The sequence below is a fragment of the Salvelinus fontinalis genome, chromosome 21 (assembly GCF_029448725.1).
Source record: "Salvelinus fontinalis isolate EN_2023a chromosome 21, ASM2944872v1, whole genome shotgun sequence".
In the NCBI taxonomy this organism is placed as follows: Eukaryota; Metazoa; Chordata; class Actinopteri; order Salmoniformes; family Salmonidae; genus Salvelinus; species Salvelinus fontinalis.
In genome coordinates, this window is record NC_074685.1 from 51226763 (window position 1) to 51253535 (window position 26773).

At 41.9% G+C, this 26773-nt stretch overlaps 1 protein-coding gene across 1 annotated transcript in view; it reads right to left on the bottom strand.

The window, feature by feature from the left end:
- Nucleotides 1-7695: 7695 nt before the first annotated feature.
- Nucleotides 7696-26773, bottom strand: part of LOC129819092 (protein ERGIC-53-like) — a 31225-nt gene continuing 12147 nt past the window's right edge. The window contains exons 10-13 of the mRNA XM_055875643.1: nt 26307-26377; nt 8581-8740; nt 8337-8464; nt 7696-8217 (exon numbers count right to left, since the gene is read on the bottom strand). Of these exons, the coding sequence (XP_055731618.1) occupies nt 8181-8217; nt 8337-8464; nt 8581-8740; nt 26307-26377 (396 nt within the window). The 3' untranslated portion in view covers nt 7696-8180. The remainder of the gene's footprint in view (nt 8218-8336; nt 8465-8580; nt 8741-26306; nt 26378-26773) is intronic.

Below are 26773 nucleotides of genomic sequence, written 5' to 3' on the forward strand. Positions count from 1 at the left end.
ACAATGTACTTGAGTCTTTTTCAAATCAAATCAAATCAAATTGTTCACATACAGTCATGGCCAAAAGTTTTGAGAATGACACAAATATTAATTTCCACAAAGTTTGCTGCTTCAGTGTCTTTAGATATTTTTGTCAGATGTTACTATGGAATACTGAAGTATAATTACAAGTAATTCATAAGTGTGAAAGGCTTTTATTGACAATTACATGAAGTTGATGCAAAGAGTCAATATTTGCAGTGTTGACCCTTCTTTTTCAAGACCTCTGCAATCCGCCCTGGCATGCTGTCAATTAACTTCTGGGCCACTTCCTAATTGATGGCAGGCCATTCTTGCATAATCAATGCTTGGAGTTTGTCAGAATTTGTGGGGTTTTGTTTGTCCACCGCCTCTTGAGGACTGACCACAAGTTCTCAATGAGATTTAGGTCTGGGGAGTTTCCTGGACATGGACCAAAAATATTGATGTTTTGTTCCCTGAGCCACTTAGTTATCACCTTTGCCTTATGGCAAGGTGCTCCATCATGCTGGAAAAGGCATTGTTCGTCACCAAACTGTTCCTGGATGGTTGGGAGAAGTTGCTCTCAGAGGATGTGTTGGTACTATTCTTTATTCATGGCTGTGTTCTTAGGCAAAATTGTGAGTGAGCCCACTCCCTTGGCTGAGAAGCAACCCCACACATGACTGGTCTTAGGCTGTTTGACTGTTGGCATGACACAGGACTGGTGGTAGCGCTCACCTTGTCTTCTCCGGACAAGCTTTTTTCCGGATGCCCCAAACAATTGTAAAGGGGATTCATCAGAGAAAGTGACTTTACCCCAGTCCTCAGCAGTCAAATCCCTGTACCTTTTGTAGAATATCAGTCTGTCCCTGATGTTTTTCCTGGAGAGAAGTGGCTTCTTTGCTGCCCTTCTTGACACCAGACCATCCTCCAAAATTCTTCGCCTCACTGTGCGTGCAGTTGCACTCACACCTGCCTGCTGCCATTCCTGAGCAAGCTCTGTAATGGTGGTGCCCCAATCCCGCAGCTGAATCAACTTTAGGAGACGGTCCTGGCGCTTACTGGACTTTCTTGGGCGCCCTGAAGCCTTCTTCACAACAATTGAACCGCTCTCCTTGAAGTTCTTGATGATCCGATAAATGGTTGATTTAGGTGCAATCTTACTGGCAGCAATATCCTTGCCTGTGAAGCCCTTTTAGTGCAAAGCAATGATAATGGCACGTGTTTCCTTGCAGGTAACCATGGTTGACAGAGGAAGAACAATGATTCTAAGCACCACCCTCCTTTTGAAGCTTCCAGTCGATTATTCGAACTCAATTAGCATGACAGAGTGATCTCCAGCCTTGTCCTCGTCAACACTCACACCTGTGTTAATGAAAGAATCACTGACATGATGTCAGCTTGTCCTTTTGTGACAGGGCTGAAATGCAGTGGCATTTTTGGGGGGGGATTCAGTTAATTTACATGGCAAAGAGGGACTTTGCAATTAATTGCAATTCATCTGATCACTCTTCATAACATTCTGGAGTATAGGCAAATTGCCATCATACAAACTGAGGCAGCAGATTTTGAAAATTAATATTTGTGTCATTCTCACAACTTTTGGCCACGACTGTACACTTGGTTAGCAGATGTTAATGCGAGTGTAGCTAAATGCTTGTGCTTCTAGTTCCAACAGTGCAGTAATATCTAACAAGTAATCTAACAATTCCCAACAACTACCTAATACATGAATGAGAATATCTACATATAAGTATATGGATGAGCGATGGCCGAGCGGCATAGGCGAGTTGCAGTAGATGGTATAAAATACAGTATATACATGTGATATGAGTAATATGTAGACATTTTTAAAGTGGCGTTATTTAAAGTGGAATTGTTTAAAGTGATGCAGTCATGCATTTATTAAAGTGTCCAGTGATCTCAATGCAGGTAGCAGCCACTCTGAACTAGCTATTTAGTAGTCTGATTGATGGCCTTGAGATAGAAGCTGTTTCTCAATCTCTCGGTCCCAGTTTTGATGCACATGTACTGACATCGCCTTCTGGATGATAGTGGTGTGAACAGGCAGTGGCTCGGGGGGCTGTTGTCATTGATGATCTTTTTGGCCTTCCTGTGATATCGGGTGCTGTAGGTGTCATGGAGGGCAGGTAGTTTGCCCCCGGGGATGCGTTGTGCAGACCACACCACCCTCTGGAGAGCCTTGCGGTTGAGGGCGGTGCAGTTGCCGTACCAGGCAGTGATACAGCCCGACAGGATGCTCTTGTTTGTGCATCTGTAAAAGTTTATCAGGGTTTTGGGAGACAAGCCAAATTTCTTCAGCCTCCTGAGGTTGAAGAGGCGCTGTTGCGCGTTCTTCACCACACTGTCTGTGTGGGTGGACCATTTCAGTTTGTCTGTGATGTGTACACCCAGGAACTTAAAACTTTCCACCTTCTCCACTGCTGTCCCTTCAATGTGGATAGGGGGGTGCTCCCTCTGCTGTTTCCTGAAGTCCACAATCATCTCCTTTGTTATGTTGACGTTGAGTGAGAGGTTGTTTTCCTGGCACCACACTCCGAGTACCCTCACCTCCTCCCTATAGGCTGTCTTGTCGTTGTTGGTGATCAAGCCCACTACTGTTGTGTCGTCTGCAAACTTGATAATTGAGTTGGAGGCGTGCATGGCCACGCAGTCGTTGGTGAACAGGGAGTACAGGAGAGGGCTAAGCACACACCCTTGTGGGGCACCAATGTTGAGTCAATGAAGTGGAGATGGGGGCGGCCCAACAAAGTCCAGGACCCAGCTGCACAGGGAGGGGCTGAGACCCAGGGCCTCCAGCTCGATGATGAGCTTGGAGGGTACTATGGTGTTGAATGAACAGCATTCTTACATAGGTATTCCTTTTGTCCAGATGGGATAGGGCAGTGTGCACTGCGATGGCGATTGCGTCATCTGTGGACCTGTTGGGGCGGTATGCAAACTGAAGTGGGTCAAGGTGGCCGATAAGGTGGTGGTGATATGATCCTTGACTATACTCTCAAAGCGCTTCATGATAACAGAAGTGAGTGCCTCGGGGTGGTAGTCATTTAGTTCAGTTATCTTTGCCTTCTTGGGTACAGGAACAATGGTAGCCATCTTGAAGCATATGGGGACAACAGACTGGGATAGGGAGCGATTAAATATGTCTGTAAACACACCAGCCAGCTGGTCTGCGCATGCTCTGAGGATGCGGCTTGGGATGCCGTCTGGGCCAGCAGCCTTGCGAGGGTTAACATGTTTAAATGTTTTACTCACTTCAGCCACTGAGGAGAGGGGGCGCGGTCATTGTTAGCGAGCCGCGACGGTGGCACTGTATTATCCTCAAAGCGGGCAAAGAAGGTGTTTAATTTGTCTAAAAGCGTGACGTCGGTATCCATGACGTGACTGTTTTTGTTTTTGTAGTCCATGATTTCCTGTCGACCCTGCCACATACACTACCGTTCAAAAGTTTTGGGTCACTTAGAAATGTCCTCAACTGGCAGCTTCATTAAATAGTACCCGCAAAACACCAATCTCAGCATCAACAGTGAAGAGGTAACTCCGGGATGCTGGCCTTCTAGTCAGAATTGCTAAGAAAAATCTATATCTCAGACTGGTCAATAAAAAGAAAAGATTAAGATGGGCAAAAGAACACAACAATGGGCATAGGAACTCTGTCTAGAAGGCCAGCATACCTTAGTTGCCTCTTCACTGTTGACGTTGAGACTGGTGTTATGCGGGTACTATTTAATGTAGCTGCCAGTTGAGGACTTGTGAGGCATTTGCTTTTCTTTCAGAAACAAGGACATTTCTAAGTGACCCCAAACTTTTTAATGGTAGTGTATGTCTCGTGTCTGAGCCGTTGAATTGCTACTCCACCTTGTCTCTGTACCGGCATTTCACTTGTTTGATTGCCTTGCGGAGAGAATAACTACATTGTTTATATTCAGCCATATTACCAGACTTCTTTCCATGGTTAAATGAGGTGGATCGCGCTTTCAGTTTTTCGCGAACGCCGCCGTCCCTCCACGGTTTCTGGTTAGGGTAGGTTTTAATAGTCACAGTGGGTACGACATCTCCAATGCACTTATTTTTAAACACACTCACCAAGTCAGCATATAAATCAATGTCGTTCTCAGAGGCTGACCGGAACATATTCCAGTCCGCGTGATCAAAACAATCCTGGAGCGTGGCTTCTGATTGGTCAGACCAGCCTTGAATGGTTCTCGTCACTGGTACATCCTGTTTGAGTTCTGCCTATAGGCCAGGACGAGCAAGATGGCGTTGTGGTCGGATTTGCCGAAGGGAGGGAAGGGGAGGGCTTTGTATGCATTGCGGAAGTTAGAGTAGCAGTGGTCGAGAGTATTAGCCCTACGTGTCGTGCAATCAATATGCTGCAACAATTTTGGTGACATTGTTCTAAAATTTGCTTTGTTAAAATCCCGAGCTGCAATAAATGCAGCCTCCGGGTATATGGTTTCCAGTTTACATAGATTCCAGTGAAGTTTCTTGAGGGCCATCTTGGTGTTCGTTTGAGGGGGGGCGTACACAGCTGTGACTATAACTGACGAGAATTCTCTTGGTAGGAGGAATGGCCTTTATTTGACTGTAAATAATTCTAGGTCGGGTGAGCAGAAGGACTTCAGTTCCTGTGTGTTGTTATGATCCCACCATGAGTTGTTAATCATAAAGCACACACGCCCGCCCTTCCTCTTCCCAGAGAGGTGTTTATCTCTGTCGGCGTGATGCATGGAGAAGCCCGATGGCTGGACCGATTCCAACAACATATCCCGAGAGAGCCATGTTTCCGTGAAACAGAGAACGTTACAATCTCTAATGTCTCTCTGGAAGGCAAACCTTGCTCGAATTTCGTCTACCTTTCGTCTACCATTCGCGAGTAGTATACTCGGGAGCAGTAAGTGATGTGTGCCTGTTTACGAAGCCTGACCAGAAGACCGCTCCATCTGCTCCTTCTGCGTCGCCGTTGTTTTCGGTCAGCTGCTGGGATTAGATCCATTGTCCTGGGTGGTGGTCAGAAGAGAGCATCTGCTTCGGGAAAGTCATATTCCTGGTCGTAATGTTGGTAAGTTGACGTTGCTCTTACATCCAATAGTTCTTCCCGGCTGTATGTAATAAGACTTAAGATTTCCTGGGGATAACAATGTAAGAAATAATACATAAACAAAACAAAAATACGAAATAGTTTCCTAAGAACGCGAAGCGAGGCGACCATCTGTCGTCACCATCTCTTTAAACCTTTAAACTTTTGAATTTGCACCCTGTGACCTTCACATTTACTAGGTCATAATTTCCTTCTTGTTGACAACACCCTTATAAGCATAATGTTTTACACTATGTTTTATTTTAATGTAATATATACAGTGAAACAGGCACGCAGTATATGATAAATTGATCTCCTGTGTATTGTGTGATGCGTTAAAACTACATGGCAATGATGACATGATGACAATGATGACATTGTCAGAGGAATCAGGATGGCACGACAGATGTGCTGCTGGAGTGTCACAGGCATCGCTCTAATCCCCTCGTTAGAATAGAATACGGGTGATGGTATTGGCACAGAATGATAGAGGGAGAGACACAGAGAGAGCGAAAGAGAGGGGGAAAGGAGAGAGCCGGGGGGGCTCATAGAGAGAGGAAAAGAGAGAGTGAGGAGAGGGTGAGTGAGAGAGAGATGGAAGAAAAGAGGGGATGAGTGAGGAAAAGAGGGTGAGCGAGAGAGAGAGAGAGAGAGAAAGAGAGACAGGGGGTGAGGAGGGAGAGAGATGACGGAGGCTCAATGAGGTAGAGAAAGAGAAAGAGGAAAAGAGAGAGAGGGTGAGCAAGAGACAGAAGGTGAGAGAGTGAGGGTGAGCGTGAGAGAGGAAGTGGATTAATAGTTCAAAAACACAGCACGAAGTCAACCTGCCGAAATGACTACAGACCCGTAGCACACAAGTTTGTAGCCATGAAGTGCTTTGAAAGGTTGGTAATGGCTCACATCAACACCATTATCCCATTATCCCAGAAACCCTAGACCCACTCCAATTTGCATACCGCCCAAACAGATCCACAGATGATGCAATCTGTATTGTACTCCACACGGCCCTTTCCCACCTGGACAAACGAAACACCTACATGAGAATGCTATTCATTGACTACAGCTCAGCGTTCAACACCATAGTACCCTCAAAGCTCATCACTAAGCTAAGGATCCTGGGACTAATCACCTCCCTCTGCAACTGGTTCCTGGACTTCCTGACGGGCCGCCCCTAGGTGGTGATGGTAGGTAGCAACACGTCTGCCACACTGATCCTCAACACTGTTCTATCTTGCCGGTGCAGCATATATCCCACTAGCTGAATATCCATGTCGTAATTCAGCCACAATTCCGTGAAACATAGGATATTCGTTTTTGATGTCCCATTGGTAGGATATTCGTGATCATACCTCGTCCAATGATTGCGCGTTGGCGATTAGTATTGACGGTAACGGCAGCTTTCCCAGTTGCCTTCGCTGAGTCCTGACCAGGCATCCGGCTCTTTGTCCTCTGTACTTGCATCGCTTCCTCTTGCAAATAACGGAGATGTCGGTCCTGTGGGGTGTTTGGAGAATGTCTTGTGCGTCGTCTTTGTTGTAGATAAAATCTTTGTCTAATCCGAGGTGAGTGATCGCTGTCCTGATATCCAGAAGCTCTTTTTTGCCGTAAGATATGGTTGCAGAAACATTATGTACAAAATAAGTTACAAATAATGCGGAACAAATAGCACAATTGGTTGGGCGCCCTAAAACTGCTGCCATTTCTTCCGGCGTCATTTTAACCGGTAGGGTTAGGGGGTTAGTGAAGGCAGGTAATTTTTTACCCTTAGAACAAGGGGAGTATACAGAATGTTAAGACTACACAAGGGTGAATTTGTATGACTGATATGCAATAATCTGTATGCCTACCGATCAGTGTTGACTCAAATACAATTTTGGCAATTATTTACATAAAGGGACATCACTATCCAATCTATGTTGATACATTGCCAAGTGGTATCGTTACAGCTGAAGAACAACATTTGCTTTCAGGAGTGCATTACAACAGTAATTAGAGATATTGGTCGTAGAGTCAATTACACCATGTAAATTTAAAGTCAATTTTTTTTTGAATAAGTTAGCGAGTGGAATCATTGACCCTGCTTCGTGACAAACCCCTGGTCTCAGATCCAAGCGAAAATCAATGACATTTCCAAGTCTCCCTTGTATTCTGACATCAATTGGACTTCCTGGATAAATAATATGGGCCCCAATATCCAATACCTAGACGACATACAAGTGTTGTTCTCTTATAACCAAGGTCGAGCATGTGTCCAGCATGTTCTCTGTCCTGTCAGAGTATTATAGCTGGACACCAGCCTACCGTGCCTCACACTGTAGTCCCTTTCTCAGACCAATCCTTGACCAGACTAAGCACTAAGTCAAGCATTTAGCTAATGTCTGAGATCCTGATCAAAAGAGCCAGGATGATAACCTGGTCCCAGATGTGTTTGTGTTATCTTGCACCTTGTAAATGTCACATTTCACGAGTGATAAGACAGCCAAAACAGATCTCTGACCATGCTACCAAGACTAAACTTTCAGGTAAAAATGGTACTAGTCGGCTACTTTTTAATAGATGAGCACCAATATGTAAACAGGACGACAAGAAAGAGAAAAGCTGCAAAATGTCAGTTTATTTTTTGTTTATGTAAATTGCTCGAGAAGAAAGGCAAAGTCAGACTTTTGGCATGTTACAACCACTCAAGAAAACAACCACTGGGTTTAATTCAACATAGTTCAGCATTAATACAAAATTGCGCATTTATTAAATTCACAGTTTTCCAAACTATGTGAATTGGCAGATAGTGGTTTGTTTGTCTTCTGGGGGTGGGCACTTGTCAAAAAAACCTTTGAAAGATCAAATATCATCCAATGACTTGGCAAAATACTGTATAGAACATATTACATATTTGGAATCTTAACATTTCCCACACGCGCATTCATTCACATACCATGTTAAAAATATCAGATCAAATTCAAACTAAGACATTTAAAAAAAGAAACTTCTCAAACAAAATCTCATAAGTACAATAATTTACAACTTCAAAAACAGCTAAATGAACAGTCCCTCATATCATGATATCGATGATAATGTTTCCTCAAAAGAATTTCTTTGCTGCTGCTTCTTGTTGACTTCTGTAGGGGGAGAAGAAACAAGAAAATAAATTGAGGAGAGTGAATTGTGAGAAACAAAAATTCAACTACACTTTTGAATTATCAAAGCTAATAAAGTGAAAACAAGATCTCATTCTTACTTGTACATGATGTAGCTGAAGAACAGGACTGATTGGATGACCACAAAGACCAAGAAGTGAGTAGTACCCAGACAGGAAGGCATTTTAGGAGGGTCAGGGCATTTCTCGCCCTGATTTTCACTGGGGCTCTACATGCATTACAAAACAAAGAGTAAAAACACAAATCCAAAGATCTTTCGAAATTCATTTGTTGAGACTGTTGATGTGGTTTTTACAGTGGTTTACTGTAAGTTATTAAACAGACCCCATTGCGTGTGATAAGGTGTTCGATGTTCCTCTTGACCACGTGTAGATGTTCCTGGATTTCGCTGAAGTGTTGCACCGTCTCATATGTCCCCATGCTCACTGGGTTGGCTTGGTGCTGAGTGGCGCCGATCTGCTTCAGAGACTCATGGAAAGAGTTTCTGAGGAGAAAAAAAAACAGTCAGTCAGGTATATCTGTTGAACACAGCTGATGCTGCAGTAGAAGATTGCATAGAATAAAAAAAATAAAAAGATTTAGCCATTTTCTACATCTCATCTCACATCAGCACACCAGAAAGGGAAGCGAAGAAAACCATTGCCCAGGGTAAAATAACATCTGAAGTATGTGACAACATTAAACCAGAAATGGAATCGATAGAATTCCAGTTTGATACAGAATGAAGATAATTGAATATTTTTATATCTTTGTATACGTATATTATCCCAAATGAAGTATGTGTACAGTAAAAAAACAAAACAATTCTGCCATGATTAAATGAAAGCTTGGAAATGATTCAATCTTTCCTATAAGGTAAGAAATGTTTGTCTTTTCCCTAAATTATGATAGTGTGTGAAGACGTGAATGTGTGACCCAGACAGACAGACAGGTTTATCCATGATGACATGACAAAGATATTGGACCGTTGTCCGGGAACAATGCCCAGACCACTTACCCGGGTTAAAAATAGGAAGATGAGGCAGAGACGCTGGGCCAGCAGGTGACAACACACATTCCCGATTAGTGTACAGCACACACAGACCTATTTCATACATCCTTGCTCACTCACAAATGAGACATCTGTACAGATTTAACAAACTATTTTAGACAGCGAGAGGTTGACAGGAAAGTTGGTAGGAGAGATAGAAGGGCAAGAGGTCGGGATTCTAACCATCGCCAATACCGGCATATGAGCTCTGAAGGCAGTATCACACTAGGCAACCCGGAAATTATTTTAAATGATAGTGTGGGCTTCCTGCAGTTTGTTTTATTAAGACCAGCCAAAAGTCCCCTCCAGAGCTAAGAAATGACTGCAAATGTACTGTAATGAACAATTTATAATCTTAATATTACAGGGAATTGTCCAAATTCATCTTTCAGATCTTCTATTTAGCTAACAAAGGGCAATTTTATCCTTAAAGTTTTGATACAAAATCTACCATCCAATAAAAAAAGGGCATGATTGCTAAATTAATCCCATGGAGTGATTCCATACAAAACCAGGTCAAAAAAGACCGATTTAGGAGATTTTCACAAAATTGAAAGCACCAAGGTGGCTTAGCAGTTCAGACGTATTTTTCCGTGTTGTCGTGTCGTGTCCTGTATATATATATATTTACACCTTTTCTTCACATATCTTTTATTTATTTTATTATCCAAGAACTCAACTACAAAAGCTTTCCTGCAAAAGCTTTCCTGCAACCCGCTTCACCAATTACAATAAGTACTATTTACCTCAATCTGAAAATCCATCGTGGAAGATAGCCAGGGGCTAATTCAGAAGCTAGCCTGAAAGCTAATCCAGAAGCTACTCCGATAGCTAGCCAGAAGCTAATCTGTAGCTGCCCCGAAATTAGCCGGTTTGCTGGCTAGCGTTGGTGTTTCAGCTGCCCACGTTTTTGCGGTCATCAGCTATTCCTCTAGCTCGATAATCTACCGGCACTTTTGTGCAACGCGACTCGGACCGGAGCATTCCGGGACTTTTTTTCTCTCAGTTTCCCCGGATTCCAACCGCAGCCTCTGGACACGTGCACCTTGATTTCGCAGCTAGCTAGCTGCATACCGTGTGACTATTGGCTTACGTCGACCCCGGAGCTAACTCAAATCATGCTGGAGCTAGCCAGCTGAGGAGTTCCATCACCATCCGGACCCGCTTCTTTGTTGCTGCTGCAGATACGGAACCCCACCGGGCCTTCACGACTGACTGCCGACGTTATCTGCCCGAGGGATTTATCCAACCGGCACCTCCGTCCCGGCGTTACCTGAACGCTCATCTGAGGCCCGCTAATCGTTAGCTGTCTTATCGGCTGCTATCTGAACAAAACCCCACTACACGGAACCTACCGACGGAAACGCACGAGGTATCTACAAACAGACCTCCATCCTATGCTGCTACCGATAGCCATATACCCGGCCAGCTGTCTGGATCGCCACGACCCCAACCAACCTCTACTCACTGGACCCTTATTTATCACTTGATTAAGCTTGCCTCTCCTTAATGTAAATATGCATTGTCCATTGCTGTTCTGGTTAGTGTTTATTGGCTTATTTCACTGTAGAGATTCTAGCCCTGCTCTCTATACCATATCCAACCCTGCAGTTCCACCACCCACATATGCGATGACATCACCTGGTTTCAATGATGTTTCTAGAGACAAGATCTCTCTCATCATCACTCAATACCTAGGTTTACCTCCACTGTATTCACATCCTACCATACCTTTGTCTGTACATTATTCCTTTAAACTATTTTATCGCCCCCAGAAACTTCCTTTTACTCTCTGCTCTGGTAGCTCTAGGCGACCAATTCTCATAGCTTTTAGCCGTACCATTATCCTACTTCTCCTCTGTTCCTCTGGTGATGTAGAGGTGAATCCAGGCCCTGCAGTACCTGGCTCCACTCCTATTCCCCAGGCGCTCTCTTTTGATGACTTCTGTAACCGTAATAGCCTTGGCTTCATGCATGTTAACATTAGGAGCCTCCTCCCTAAGTTTGTTCTGTTCACTGCTTTAGCACACTCTACCAACCCGGATGTTTTAGCCGTGTCTGAATCCTGGCTTAGAAAGACCACCAAAAATTCAGACATTTTTATCCCCAATTACAATATTTTCAGACAAGATAGAACGGCCAAAGGGGGCGGTGTTGCAATCTACTGCAAAGACTGCCTGCAGAGTTCTGTTATACTATCCAGGTCTGTTCCCAAACAATTTGAACTTCTACTTTTAAAAATCCACCTCTCTAAAAACAAGTCTCTCACCGTTGCCGCCTGCTATAGACCACCCTCTGCCCCCAGCTGTGCTCTGGACACTATATGTGAACTGATTGCCCCCCATCTATCTTCAGAGCTCGTGCTGCTAGGTGACCTAAATTTGAACATGCTCAACACCCCAGCCACCCTACAATCTAAGCTTGATGCCCTCAATCTCACACAAATTATTAATGAACCTACCAGGTACCACCCTAATTCCGTAAACACGGGTACCCTCATAGATATCATCCTAACAAACTTGCCCTCCAAATACACCTCTGCTGTTTTTAACCAAGATCTCAGCGATCACTGCCTCATTGCCTGCATCCGTAATGGGTCAGCGGTCAAACGACCTCCACTCATCACTGTCAAACGCTCCCTGAAACACTTCAGCGAGCAGGCCTTCCTAATTGACCTGGCCGGGGTATCCTGGAAGGATATTGATCTCATCCCGTCAGTAGAGGATGCCTGGTCATTTTTTTAAAATGCCTTCCTCACCATCTTGAATAAGCATGCCCCATTCAAGAAATTTAGAACCAGGAACAGATATAGCCCTTGGTTCTCTCCTGACCTGACTGCCCTTAACCAACAGAAAAACATCCTATGGCGTTCTGCATTAGCATCGAACAGCCCCCGTGATATGCAACTTTTCAGGGAAGCCAGAAACCAATATACACAGGCAGTTAGAACAGCCAAGGCTAGCTTTTTCAAGCAGAAATTTGCTTCCTGCAACACAAATTCAAAAAAGTTCTGGGACACCGTAAAGTCCATGGAGAATAAGAACACCTCCTCCCAGCTTCCAACCGCCCTGAAGATAGGAAACACTGTCACCACCGACAAATCCACTATAATTGAGAATTTCAATAAGCATTTTTCTACGGCTGGCCATGCTTTCCACCTGGCTACCCCTACCCGGGACAACAGCACTGCCCTCCCCTCTGCTACTCGCCCAAGCCTTCCCCATTTCTCTTTCTCCCAAATACAGTCAGCTGATGTTCTTAATGAGCTGCAAAATCTGGACCCTTACAAATCAGCCGGGCTAGATAATCTGGACCCTTTCTTTCTAAAACTATCTGCTGAAATTGTTGCCACCCCTATTACTAGCCTCTTCAACCTCTCTTTCGTGTCGTCTGAGATACCCAAAGATTGGAAAGCAGCTGCGGTTATCCCCCTCTTCAAAGGGGGGGACACCCTTGACCCTAACTGCTACAGACCTATATCTATCCTACCCTGCCTTTCTAAGGTCTTCGAAAGCCAAGTCAACAAACAGATTACCGACCATTTCGAATCACACCACACCTTCTCCGCTATGCAATCTGGTTTCAGAGCTGGTCATGGGTGCACCTCAGCCACGCTCAAGGTCATAAACGATATCGTAACCGCCATCGATAGGAAACAATACTGTGCAGCCGTATTCATTGACCTGGCCAAGGCTTTTGACTCTGTCAATCACCACATCCTCATTGGCAGACTCGACAGCCTTGGTTTCTCTAATGATTGCCTCGCCTGGTTCACCAACTACTTCTCTGATAGAGTTCAGTGTGTCAAATCGGAGGGTCTGTTGTCCGGGCCTCTGGCAGTCTCTATGGGGGTGCCACAGGGTTCAATTCTTGGACCGACTCTCTTCTCTGTTTACATCAATGATGTCGCTCTTGCTGCTGGTGATTCTCTGATCCACCTCTACGCAGACGACACTATTCTGTATACTTCTGGCCCTTCTTTTGACACTGTGTTAACAACCCTCCAGGCGAGCTTCAATGCCATACAACTCTCCTTCCGTGGCCTCCAACTGCTCTTAAATACAAGTAAAACCAAATGCATGCTCTTCAACCGATCGCTGCCTGCTCCGGCCCGCCTGTCCAACATCACTACTTTGGACGGCTCTGACTTAGAATATGTGGACAACTACAAATACCTAGGTGTCTGGTTAGACTGTAAACTCTCCTTCCAGACCCACATCAAACATCTCCAATCCAAAGTCAAATCTAGAATTGGCTTCCTATTCCGCAACAAAGCATCCTTTACTCATGCTGCCAAACATACCCTTGTAAAACTGACCATCCTACCAATCCTCGACTTCGGTGATGTCATTTACAAAATAGCCTCCAAAACCCTACTCAATAAATTGGATGCAGTCTATCACAGTGCCATCCGTTTTGTCACCAAAGCCCCATATACTACCCACCACTGCGACCTGTACACTCTCGTTGGCTGGCCCTCGCTTCATACTCGTCGCCAAACCCATTGGTTCCAGGTCATCTACAAGACCCTGCTAGGTAAAGTCCCCCCTTATCTCAGCTCGCTGGTCACCATAGCAGCACCTACCCGTAGCACGCGCTCCAGCAGGTATATCTCTCTAGTCACCCCCAAAACCAATTCTTCCTTTGGACGCCTCTCCTTCCAGTTCTCTGCTGCCAATGACTGGAACGAACTACAAAAATCTCTGAAACTGGAAACACCTATCTCCCTCACTAGCTTTAAGCACCAGCTGTCAGAGCAGCTCATAGATTACTGCACCTGTACATAACCCATCTACAATTTAGCCCAAACAACTACCTCTTTACCTACTGTATTTATTTATTAATTTATTTTGCTCCTTTGCACCCCATTATTTCTGTCTCTACTTTGCACTTTCTTCCAATGCAAACCAACCATTCCAGTGTTTTTTTTAGTTTTTATTTTACTTGCTGTGTTGTACTCACTTCGCCTCCATGGCCTTTTTATATTTTTATTTATTTATACATATATCTGTTTGCCTTCACCCCCCTTATCTCACCTCACTTGCTCACATTGTATATACTGTAGACTTATTTTTTTCACTGTATTATTGACTATATGTTTGTTTTTACTCCATGTGTAACTATGTGTTGTTGTATGTGTCGAACTGCTTTGCTTTATCTTGGCCAGGTCGCAATTGTAAATGAGAACGTGTTCTCAATTTGCCTACCTGGTTAAATAAAGGTTAAATAAAAAAAATAAAAAATTTTTTTTTGAAGAATTGTAACATCTGCCAAAAAATATCTAAAGACACTGAAGCAGCAAACTGTGAAAATGAATGTGTGTCATTCAAAACTTTTGGCCACGACTGTATAAAAAAATAAAATAATTGTCAAATGTTTCCATATATTGTTGAACATAATATATTCTATGGGCACGTCACAGTTCGAGAGTGGGATATCTGCTAGTTTAAAGTTAAGGACCATTTTATACAGAGAAATTGGCATAGAAGGCAAATGTAACAAACTACAGCCCTCACTTTACTTGTATCATTGCACATCCTGCAAATCACCAGCAGATATGATCCAATTTGGATTCAAAATGGCCGATAACTCTTAAATTAACAGAGATTCCACTCAGGAACTTTTATATGCTTGTACAGTATAGTATGTTCAACAATATACAGTCGTGGCCAAAAGTTGAGAATGACACAAATATTAATTTTCAAAGTCTACTGCCACAGTGTCTTTAGATATTTGTCAGATGTAATTATACTTCAGTATTCCATCGTAGCAAGTATTTCATTGACAATTACATGAAGTTGATGCAAAGACTCAATATTTGCAGTCTTGACCATTTTTCAAGACCACTGCAATCTGCCCTGGCATGCTGTCAATTAACTTCTGGGCCACATCCTGACTGATGGCAGCCCATTTTTGCATAATCAATGCTTGGAATTTGTCAGAATTTGTGGGTTTTGTCCACCCGCCTCTTGAGGACTGACCACAAGTTCTCAATGAGATTTAGGCCTGGGGAGTTTCTTGGCCATGAACCTAAAATGTTCATGTTTTGTTCCCCGAGCCACTTAGTCACTTTTGCCTTATGGTAAGGTGCTCCATCATGCTGGAAAATACATTGTTCGTCACCAAACTGTTCCTGGATGGTTGGGAGAAGTTGCTCTCAGAGGATGTGTTGGTTCCATTCTTTATTCATGGCTGTGTTCTTAGGCAAAATTGTGAGTGAGCCCACTCCCTTGGCTGAGAAGGAACCCCACACATGAATGGTCTTATGCTGTTTGACTGTTGGCATGACACAGGACTGATGGTAGCGCTCACCTTGTCTTCTCCGGACAAGCTTTTTTCCAGATGCCCCAATCAATTGTAAAGGGGATTCACCAGAGAAAGTGACTTTACCCCAGTCCTCAGCAGTCCAATCCCTGTACCTTTTGCAGAATATCAGTCTGTCCCTGATGTTTTTCCTGGAGATAAGTGGCTTCTTTGCTTCCCTTCTTGACACCAGACCATCCTCCAAAAGTCTTCGCCTCACTGTGCGTGCATATGCACTCATACCTGCCTGCTGCCATTCCTGAACAAGCTCTGTACTGGTGGTGCCCCGATCCCGCAGCTGAATCAACTTTAGGAGACGGTCCTGGAGCTTGCTGGACTTTCTTGGGCGCCCGAAGCCTTCTTCACAACAATTGAGCCGCTCTCCTTGAAGTTCTTGATGATCCGATAAATGGTTGATTTAGGTGCAATCTTACTGGCAGCAATATCCTTGCCTGTGAAGCCCTTTTTGTGCAAAGCAATGATAATGGCATGTGTTTCCTTGCAGGTAACCATGGTTGACAGAGGAAGAACAATGATTCTAAGCACCACCCTCCTTTTGAAGCTTCCAATCTTATTTGAACTCAATCAGCATGACAGCGCGATCTCCAGCCTTGTCCTCGTCAACACTCACACCTGTGTTAACGAGAGAATCACTGACATGTCGGCTGGTCCTTTTGTGGCAGGGCTGAAATGCAGTGGAAATGTTTTTGGGGGATTCAGTTAATTTGCATGGCAAAGAGGAACTTTAGGATTAATCGCAATTCATTTGACCAATCTTCATAACATTCTGGATTATATGCAAATTGCCATCATGAGGCAGACTTTGGAAATTAATATTTGTCATTCTCAAAACTTTTGCCCACGACTGTACCGATTTTTTTTTACCAAATCCAAAATGGTGTTTTTTTAATATTCTTGTTGATTTGTCAGTATTCAAAAGTAAAAGTTTCTCTTGAAATCAAAATACTCATTTTACAGTACAAGCGGTAAAGCGTCATGACAATAATTGCTGCTTTGTAGCACCTACAGATTAAACATTATGGATTCTAAAAATTAGGCCTGAGTAAGACAAAAATGTCAAATATGCCAACTTAAAAAAACAATTCTCAATTCTGCTTTTAGATACAACTGCCAAACACACAAAAGTATGGGGACACCCCTTCAAATTAGTGGATTCGGCTATTTCAGTCACACCTGTTTCTGACAGGTGTATAAAACCGAGCACACAGCCATGCAATCTCTATGGAAAAACATTGGCAGTGTCTGACCTCACTAATGCTTGCGGCTGAATGGAAGCAAGACCCAACAGCAGTGTTCCAACATGTATTGGAAAACCTTCCCAGAAGAGTGGAGGCTGTTATAGCAGAAATAGGGGACCAACTACATATTAATGCCCATTTGGTCATGTAGTGTGTGCATGTACACAACCGGCTCAAAAGTTTGGGGTCACTTAGAAACTGTTCTGGTTTTTGAAAGAAAAGCAATTCTTTGGTCCATTTAAAATAACATCAAATTTATAAGAAATACAGCTAGAATAGTAATTTACAACATTAATGTCTACACTGTATTTCCAATCAATTTGTTATTTCAAAATGGACAGTGTCAAAAACAAGGACCACCATTTTTAACAGTAGTGTATGATGTACAGTTGAAGTCAGAAGTTAACATACACCTTAGCCAAATACATTTAAACTCAGTTTCACAATTACTGACATTTAATCCCAGTAAAAATTCCCTGTTTTAGGTCAGTTAGGATCACCACTTTATTTTAAGAATGTGAATCGTCAGAATAATAGTACAGAGAATGATATATTTCCGCTTTCATTTCTTTCATCACATTCCCAGTGGGTCAGAAGTTTACATACACTCAATTAGTATTTGGTAGCATTGCCTTTAAATTGTTTAACTTGGGTCAAACGTTTCAGGTAGCCTTCCACAAGCTTCACACAATAAGTTGAGTGAATTTTGGCCCATTCCTCCTTAGAGCTGGTGTAACTGAGTCAGGTTTGTAGGCCTCCTTGCTCGCACACGCTTTTTCAGTTCTGCCCACACATTCTATTGCATTGAGGTCAGGGCTTTGTGATGGCCACTCCAATACCTTGACTTTGTTGTCCTTAAGCCATTTTGCCACAACTTTGGAAGTATGCTTGGGGTCATTGTCCATTTGGAAGACCCATTTGCGACCAAGCTTTAACTTCCTGACTGATGTCTTGAGATGTTGCTTCAATATATCCACATCATTTTCCATCTATTTTGTGAAGTGCACCAGTCCCTCCTGCAGCAAAGTACCCCACAAAATGATGCTGCCACCCCCATGCTTCACGGTTGGGATGGTGTTCTTCGGCTTGCACTCCTCCCCCCTTTTCCTCCTAACATTATGTCATTATGGCCAAACAGTTCTATTTTTGTTTCATCAGACCAGAATGCATTTCTCCAAAAAGTACGATCTTTGTCCCCATGTGCAGTTGCAAACTGTAGTCTGGCTTTTTTTAATGGTGGTTTTAGAGCAGTGGATTCTTCCTTGCTGAGCGGCTTTTCAGGTTATGTCGATATAGGACTTGTTTTACTATGGATATAGATACTTTTGTACCCGTTTCCTCCAGAATCTTCACAAGGTCCTTTGCTGTTCTGGGATTGATTTGCACTTTTCGCACCAAAGTAGGTTCATCTCTAGGAGACAGAACACGTCTCCTTCCTGAGCGGTATGACGGCTGCGTGGTCCCATGGTGTTTGTACAGATGAACGTGGTACCTTCAGGCGTTTGGAAATTGCTCCCAAGGCTGAACCAGACTTGTGGAGGTCTACAATTTATTTTCTGAGGTCTTGGCTGATTTCCCCATGATGTCAAGCAAAGAGGCACTGGGTTTGAAGGTAGGCCTTGAAATACATCCACAGGTACACCTCCAATTGACTCAAATGATGTCAATTAGCCTATCAGAAGCTTCTAAAACCATGACATAATTAGATGGAATTTTCCAAGCTTAGTGTATGTAAACTTCTGACCCACTGGAATTGTGATACAGTGATTTACAAGTGAAATAATCTGGAAAAAATTGTTGGAAAAATTACTTGTGTCATGCACAAAGTAGATGTCCTAACTGACTTGCAAAAATTATAGTTTGTTAACAAGAAATTTGTGGAGTGGTTGAAACACTCAAGTTAGTCATTAAAACTAGTTAATGTAAACTTCCAACTTCAAATGCATGCATGGATGTATATCCTCCAAATGACAAATGGTTTAAATTTTATGGTTTAAATTGTGAAAAACCCTCCAAATCATAGTATTTATTTGTCCTGGTTTCATATGGAATCATTCCATATTTTTAACCCAGACATACAGTATCGTAATCAGAAATACTTAAGTATCCATCACATGCAACCTAGAAAGGTTAAAAACAGAAACTATTTATAAATAATACAACTATACATTTTTGCCCAGGGCAAGTTTGACTTGGAATATCTCAAGTGGGATTTGTCAGTTTGCTGGTTAGGAGTTAAGCTTGTTAAAGGTTAACACATAATTTGGCATTGTCTATTGAAACAATAATAGTTGTAATTAGTCTGTGGCATCTGTAAATGTGCAATCAAAATTTTCCATACTGAGAAAAACGATTGTTGTTACACCCTACACGCTTCAGAACTCTGCGGTCCTGTTTTATGAGCTTGTATGGCCTACCACTTTGTGGCTGAGCCGTTGTGGCTCCTAGACAGTACCACTTCACAATAATAGCCCTTAGTTGACCGGGGCAGGCCTAGCAGGGCAGAAATAGCCAAATCCACTCATTTTTAAAGGGGTGTCCAGACAGTTTTGTCTAAAATAAATATCTGATTTATAAACTATAATGCAGTAATCCATAAACGTGACAATAATTGCTTGATTGAAATCAGGGGATATAGGATTATTACTGATCAATGTATGGGCTCATCGTGATAGTCTCTGTAGCATAATTTCATTGACATAAATGTTACCAAATACAGTATAGATGCACATCTGGCCTATAACCTCTTATGTATCCTTATGTAAGCGCGAGTCCTGCTCGAATCCCGTTAACGGGATTGATTTGACAACATCCAGTGAAATTGTAGCGCGCAAAATTCAAACTACAGAAATATCAATATCCAACCTTCAAAAATATAAGTGTAATACATCAAAATAAAGCTTAACTTCTTGTTAATCCAGACGCTGTGTCAGATTTCAAAAAGGCTTTACGGCGAAAGCAAACCATGCAATTATCTGAGGACAGCGCCCCGCATACAAACACATGAAAAACATATTTCAAGCAGGCAGGTGCGACACAAAAGTAAGAAATAGCCATATAATAAATGCCTTACCTTTGAAGATCTTCTTTTTGCAATCTTAAATGTCTCAGCGACACAATGAATGGTTGTTTTGTTTGATAAATTCCTTCTTTATATCCCCAAAATGTCCATTTATTTGGCACGTTTGATTCAAAAAATACACCTATTCCAACATGACTACAAAGTATCTAATAAGTTACCTGTGAACTTGGTCCAAACATTTCAAACAATGTTCCTAATCCAACCTCAGGTATCCTAAAATGTAAATAAACAATACAATTTAAGACGGAATAAACTGTTTCTAATACCAGATAAAAACATGAAGCGCGCTCCAGTTCACACGCAACTAAAGCACTTCAGCGTGACACCTACAAAGAACAGCCCTATTTCTTAATTTCTCAAAAGAAAAACAAACAATTTCTGAAGACTTGATATCTAGTGGAAGCCATAGGAACTGCAATCTGGGCCCTAATAAAATCAGGACTCCCATAGAAAACCATTGAAAAACTGCCTGCCAAATCAGTTCTGTTATACTCACAGACATTATTCTAACAGTTTTAGAAACTTCAGAGTGTTTTCTATCCAAATCTACTATTTATATGCATATCCTAGCTTCTGGGCCTGAGTAGCAGGCATTTTACTTTGGGCACGCTTTTCATCCGGACGTGAAAATACTTGTAAGGGCTCATCGTGATAAATTATGCTACAGAAATTGATTGACATAAATGTTTACAAATTTAGTATAGATGCACATCTGGCCTATAATCTATAATGCAGTAACAGGTGATTGAGCTGTTTTAGATCATAATCTACCTGAATATAACCTCTTTAAATTTGTGACCCCTTTCTATAGACAATAATTATGATTATATGACTGTCTTACTGTAGTCTCTTAAATTATGTTCTCTGATCTGAGAAGGGCTTTTTCATAAATGGGTCACTTGGATGAGATAAAGATTACATGCATGGTTTAATAAATGTTCACTTACTTTCAAGGGAGATTTTCTTGCTTTGTAATTTTGAGAAACAAATTAGATTTTGTTTATACAAACGTCTTATACTGTATGACTGTCCCTCAGCTCTGTGCCATGTGGCCCTGGGATGGCTGCAAGAAAAGGCCACATCTTAGCACCATTTGTCCTCAGAGTATTAGACATCAGTCTTTTAAATACATCCTTCATACACAGATATAAAACACAGGCTCCTTCTGATTGCTTTTTTGATGTTGCAGTTCCCTCGAGAGCTTGATACTTATAGCCTTCCAATTGCTTTCATTTGTCAGTCTTTTTTGGCTTTATAATCATCTTAAATTGCGTAAAAAGGACGTACCCCTCCAAATAACAGAGGTAGCTAAAGAATAGGGACAGTTTCAAGTAAGCAGTAACACTCACAAATGTAGAGTATGGAGCTAAGATTACACTGATCTACAGTGAACACTTGGGGGGGGGGGGGGGGGTAATTCATTAAAAATGAAAAAATGAAATATATTGAGTCAATACAAATTCAAACGCTTTTATGGCAAGCCTAAATAAGTTCAGGAGTAGAAATTTGCTTAGCAGATCACATAAGTTGTATGGACTCAGTGTGTGCAATATTAGTGGTTAACATGATTTTTGAATGACTGCTGTATGATTGTACCAAACACATTTAGATAATTGTAAGGTCCCTCAGTCAAGTAGTGAATATCAAGCACAGATTCACCATCATTTTTTTTTTACCGTTATTTTACCAGGTAAGTTGACTGAGAACACGTTCTCATTTGCAGCAACGACCTGGGGAATAGTTACAGGGGAGAGGAGGGGGATGAATGAGCCAATTGTAAACTGGGGATTATTAGGTGACCATGATGGTTTGGGTATGCTCGTCATCAGCAAGGACTGGATAGAGTTTATTCAGGGTAAAAAAATAACAGAATGGAGCTAAGCACAGGCAAAATCCTAGAAGGAAACCTGATCGTCTGCTTTTCAACAGACAGTGGGAGATGAATTCCCACGGGGGACCAGTACAAAAAAGTATGAATGTATGTACTTGTAAGTCGCTCTGGATAAGAGCGTCTGCTAAATGACTTAAATGTAAATGTAATGTAAATGAATTCACTTTTCGGCAGGACAATAACCTAAAACACAAGTCCAAATCTACACTGGAGTTGCTTATCAAGACGACATTTAATGTTCCTAAATGGTCTAGATATAGTTAATTCAGACTTAAATCTGCTTGACAATCTATGGCAAGACTTGAAAATGGCTGTCTAGCAATGATCAACAACCAACTTGATACAGCTTGATAACATTTTTTAAAGAATAATAGGCAAATATTGCACAATCCAGGTGTTCAAAGCTCTTAGAGACTTACCCCAAAAAACTCAGATGTAAATGCTGCCAAAGGTGTTAACATGCATTTACTCAGGGGGGGTGAATAATAGGGTTAAGTGGGAACCTGATTACTGAGATTTAGAGATTGTCTGGCCAAACCAACTCCGGTTTCTCGGGATAAATAACTGAGAAACCTGTAAATTTATTTATATAAACCACATGACATGAAATGGTATTTCATTTATATGCAATGTCTAAATCTGCTTTCTCATGGCCTTCTCTACTCTACTACCTGCATGATCAATGATCCAACGCTCAGTGGGGCTGCGTGTGCGCACTGTTGTGAGAGCCCATCGTATTTACTATATTGTTTGTGCTGCAACTGTACACATGACCTTGAAATGCAATTAGTAGGTCTATGGTAATAAAATTGGCTCCAGCTTTTGAGCTACAGGTTAAGTAGGCCAACCTACTTTTATTAATTAACAAAAATGTTGACTGTGTAGTAGAGCTTCACTAAAAGTAATGCCACAAGGCAGAATGCTAAATCTGCAAGCGTAAAATAAAATTTAGCTTACAGGCAGTTTGACAAGGTGATTGATCCAACATGCAGGCTGGCCTACACTCCAAACATTTGTGAGGTAAGTACAGAGAAGGGGCTTCAACAAGAGCACGGGGGCTTTAGTAGAAAAACGTCTTAGAACTATGCAGTCTTACCTGAAGCTGACAAGAAATTCAAGTAGAAATGGCTGCAAGTGACGGATTCTCCTGCCATGCCAATGCAAACAGCATTGTGCTACACACAACATCTACCATATATGCCAGACATTCCAGTGTACTGCAGTCCAATTTCATCTGGAGTTATTTACCAAACTCTTCCTTTACGTAGCCTACCCCTGTAGCTTATCATCACGGACCCCTAACTTGCGAAAGTGACTCGCAATCTTTCTCCACTGTGCTTCGCAGCTCCCCTCAACGACTACTGGTTGTCTGTTTCTTCGCACTCCCCATCAACACCACGTTTGTGTAGCCAGATGGCTCACTTTTCATTTATTTTATGCGGTGGCTATATTTGGATACGATGTAGGCTAGCCTATGATTTTACCAACATCTTATTTTGTGAAAATACTATTTGTGACCGACCAGCTCGATTCAATTTGAAATTGTGTACTCAAAGCTAGAAAATGGTATATCATATACTATAGTTGAGGAACAACGGGAAAGTAATTTTGCTTTGAAAGTTAATAACCTTGTAACCTCACTTTTGAGAAAATGGCTCTTGAATGTTTTGGTACACCTATGGGAGATATCTTCTTTGTCAGCACCCATTCAGCATTGTTCACACCCTCCTAAGCTTTAGCCCCACCCATCTCTTTAAGGATTCACATTTGAGCCCATGTACTAAACAACCAAAGATCAAGACTAAAGGCTGGTTTATACTACGGGTGTGCTCGTAAATTAAAATGTGTGCTCTGGGCATTCGTAAACTCAGAACCTTGTCAGATTGTCCATTCGTAAATGCAGGGAGTTCAGAGCGCACACTGGACGCTCTGGCCTAGGAGTAGGGTTGATTTTTGAGTGTTCTGACCGCACAACAGCAGTCAAGCACCCAAGCTAAGGTTGACTAGCTTGCCAGCTACTTCAGACAAAAATTTGAGAAAAGCTCACTGACCATTTCACTTGGCCTAGCAGAGCTGGTTAGGCTGTTACGTAATCCTCTGAAATCAGAGTAGATAGCCAGAGGGAATTTAGCAGATACGTCTAGACAGTTGTCGCAGTGACATCATTAACATTCTATTGAAATGGTTACTTGCAAAGTGGATTATTTTGTTTAGACATGTAGATAGCTAAACAATGAGCCATAATCCCAACTCATAATGTTACTACCCTGCATGAATCTGCAGGTAGCGAACCAACCAGGTTTAATGTTAGCTAGCTAACATTAGGCTATAACTAGCAATGCAAGTGGCTGAGATTCAAATAATATTACCACACAGATCATACACGTAACGTTAACTAGCCATCCAGCTAACGTTAGGTATCTAGCTAACAGTACACTTTAACCTGAAATGAAAACGTCTGACATAATTAGAAATATGTATCTCGCTAGAATATCTTAACCGTATATATGGATGGACACTTCTCCCTCTCTGCCATGGTTGGTTTCCTTCAACACCGTAACGGTTTAGCGCAAATAGATTTTGTCCCAACACCAAGCGCGATCCCGACACGCAGGTTAAAATACCAAAACAGACTTAACTAATTGTATTAGGGACTGGTCGAAAAGCCTTAAACATTCATGGTAATTTAGCTAGCTAGCTTGCAGTTGCTAGCTAATTTGTCCTATTTAGCTAGCTTGCTGTTGCTCGCTAATTTGTCTGGGATATAAACGTTGAGTTGTTATTTTACCTGAAATGCACAAGGTCCTCTACTCCGACAATTAATCCACACATAAAACGGTCAAACGAATCGTTTCTAGTCATCTCTCCTTCCAGGCTTTTTCTTCTTTGGACTTTATATGGCGATTGGCATCTCAGTTACCACAGCGAACGACCGAACTCAGTTCATCTTTCAACCACCCACGTGGGTATAACCAATGAGGAGATGGCACTTGGGTATCTGCTTCTATAAACCAATGAGGAGATGGGAGAGGCAGGACTTGCACCGCGATCAGCGTCACAAATAGAACCGACTTCAATTTTAGTCCCTGGCAACGCAGACGCTCGCGAGCAGTGTAATAATTGAATAACATGTATGTTTACTTTTTTTTTTTTTTGCAAAGCACGCGACAGGCGGTCTGGTCAGCATGTTAGTTCGAAGATGTAATTCGGAGACAGGTGTTTTATACATCTCCCTCTGCATATTTGCAATCAACACGCCAGCATTTTCTCCATCTCCTTAGCTATCATACTCTAATTCCACTGATTTCAAAACTCGGTCCTCCAGAAAGTGGAGAGCAACACTTATGCAGTTCTACTACGTGATATCTTTAAAAAAAGCTGTGTTAGGTAATCCTTTCTACACATACTGACCAGCTCATGTTATAGACAGAAGCAGCTACTTGGCAGACCAATCCAAACTCATCTCGGCATGTCCAGCCCACTCATTATCTTAGCCAATCATGGCTAGTGGGAAGGTTGCTGACTTTTTTCGTGGCTAAACCGACTAGGCTCGAAATTTAACAATTATTTAGAATTACAGGTGACATACGACTTTGTTATTAATTGCTTTAGAATTACTATACATTTGGAGAATAATGAACAACATTTAAATTTAATGTATAATTCACCTTAGAATAGCACATGCTTCTGTCCGGTGATTTTATATGCTTCAGAACGCATTTCACGTTTTTTGGGGGCGAGAAATACCCGGTAGAAAATAGATTGTTCTTGGGATGGAGAATTTGTAAAATACCAGGGAAATATTAAACCGTAGTGAATACTTATCTAATTAAGATATATTAGTGTCTTATGTTTCATTAACACCCCCCCCCCAAAAAAAATGCTCTTCCACAGTATGTTGTGTAGATTACAATTAAATCCATTTTAAATTACACCTTTTACACAACAAAATGTGGAAAAAGTCCAGGGGTGCATTCCGAAAGTATTCAGATCCCTTGACTTTTTCCACAATTTGTTACGTTACAGCCTTACTCTAAAATGGATTACATCATTTCCCCCCCCTCAATCTACACACAATGCCCGATAATGTGAAAACAATGAAAACAGGTTCGTAGAAAATTGCTAATTTATTACAAATAAAAAAATAGAAATACCTTATTTACATAAGTATTCAGACCCATTGTTATGAGACTCGAAATCGAGCTCAGACGCATCCTGTTTCCATTGATGATCCTTGATGTTTATACAACTTGATTGGAGTCTGTGGTAAATTCACACACCAGTCTATATAAGGTCCCACATTTGACAGTGCACTACAGAGCAAAAACCAAGCAACGAGGTCAAAGGAACTGTCCTAGAGTTCCGAGACAGGATTGTGTCGAGGCACAGATCTGGGGAAAGGTACCAAAACATTTCTGCCACATTGAAGGTGATAAACAAATACAGAGAAAGAAAACAAACAATGGTTATTGCTACTGCACTTACTTCAACTCGTTCAGGTTTCTCAGTATCTCCTGTTGTGTTGCGACCACTGCACCCATTTCTTGACTAGGAGCCTAAAGATTAATTAAATTAATTAATGTTTTATACCTAAGGATAAATTACTGAAAGATGTTTGAGTAAAGGCATCTTTACTTTTTAGTAATAAAACTGGCATACATACAGTGCATTCAGAAAGTATTCATACCCCTTGACTTTTCACATTTTGTTTTAAAATGTATCAATTAATTAAATTGAGGTGTGTAAGCCAGTGACCAAACATACCCACCACCCCATGTCAAAGTAGAATTATGTTTTTACAAATGAATAAAAAAGGAAATGCTAAAATGTGGAAGCAGCATATGATTGAAAGTGAGATTATGTAGTCTGAAGCTCGTTAGCTTCTTACCTAAACTCATGGCACAAAAGGTCAGGAAACATTTTATTTTACCAGGTAGGCCAGCTAAGAACAA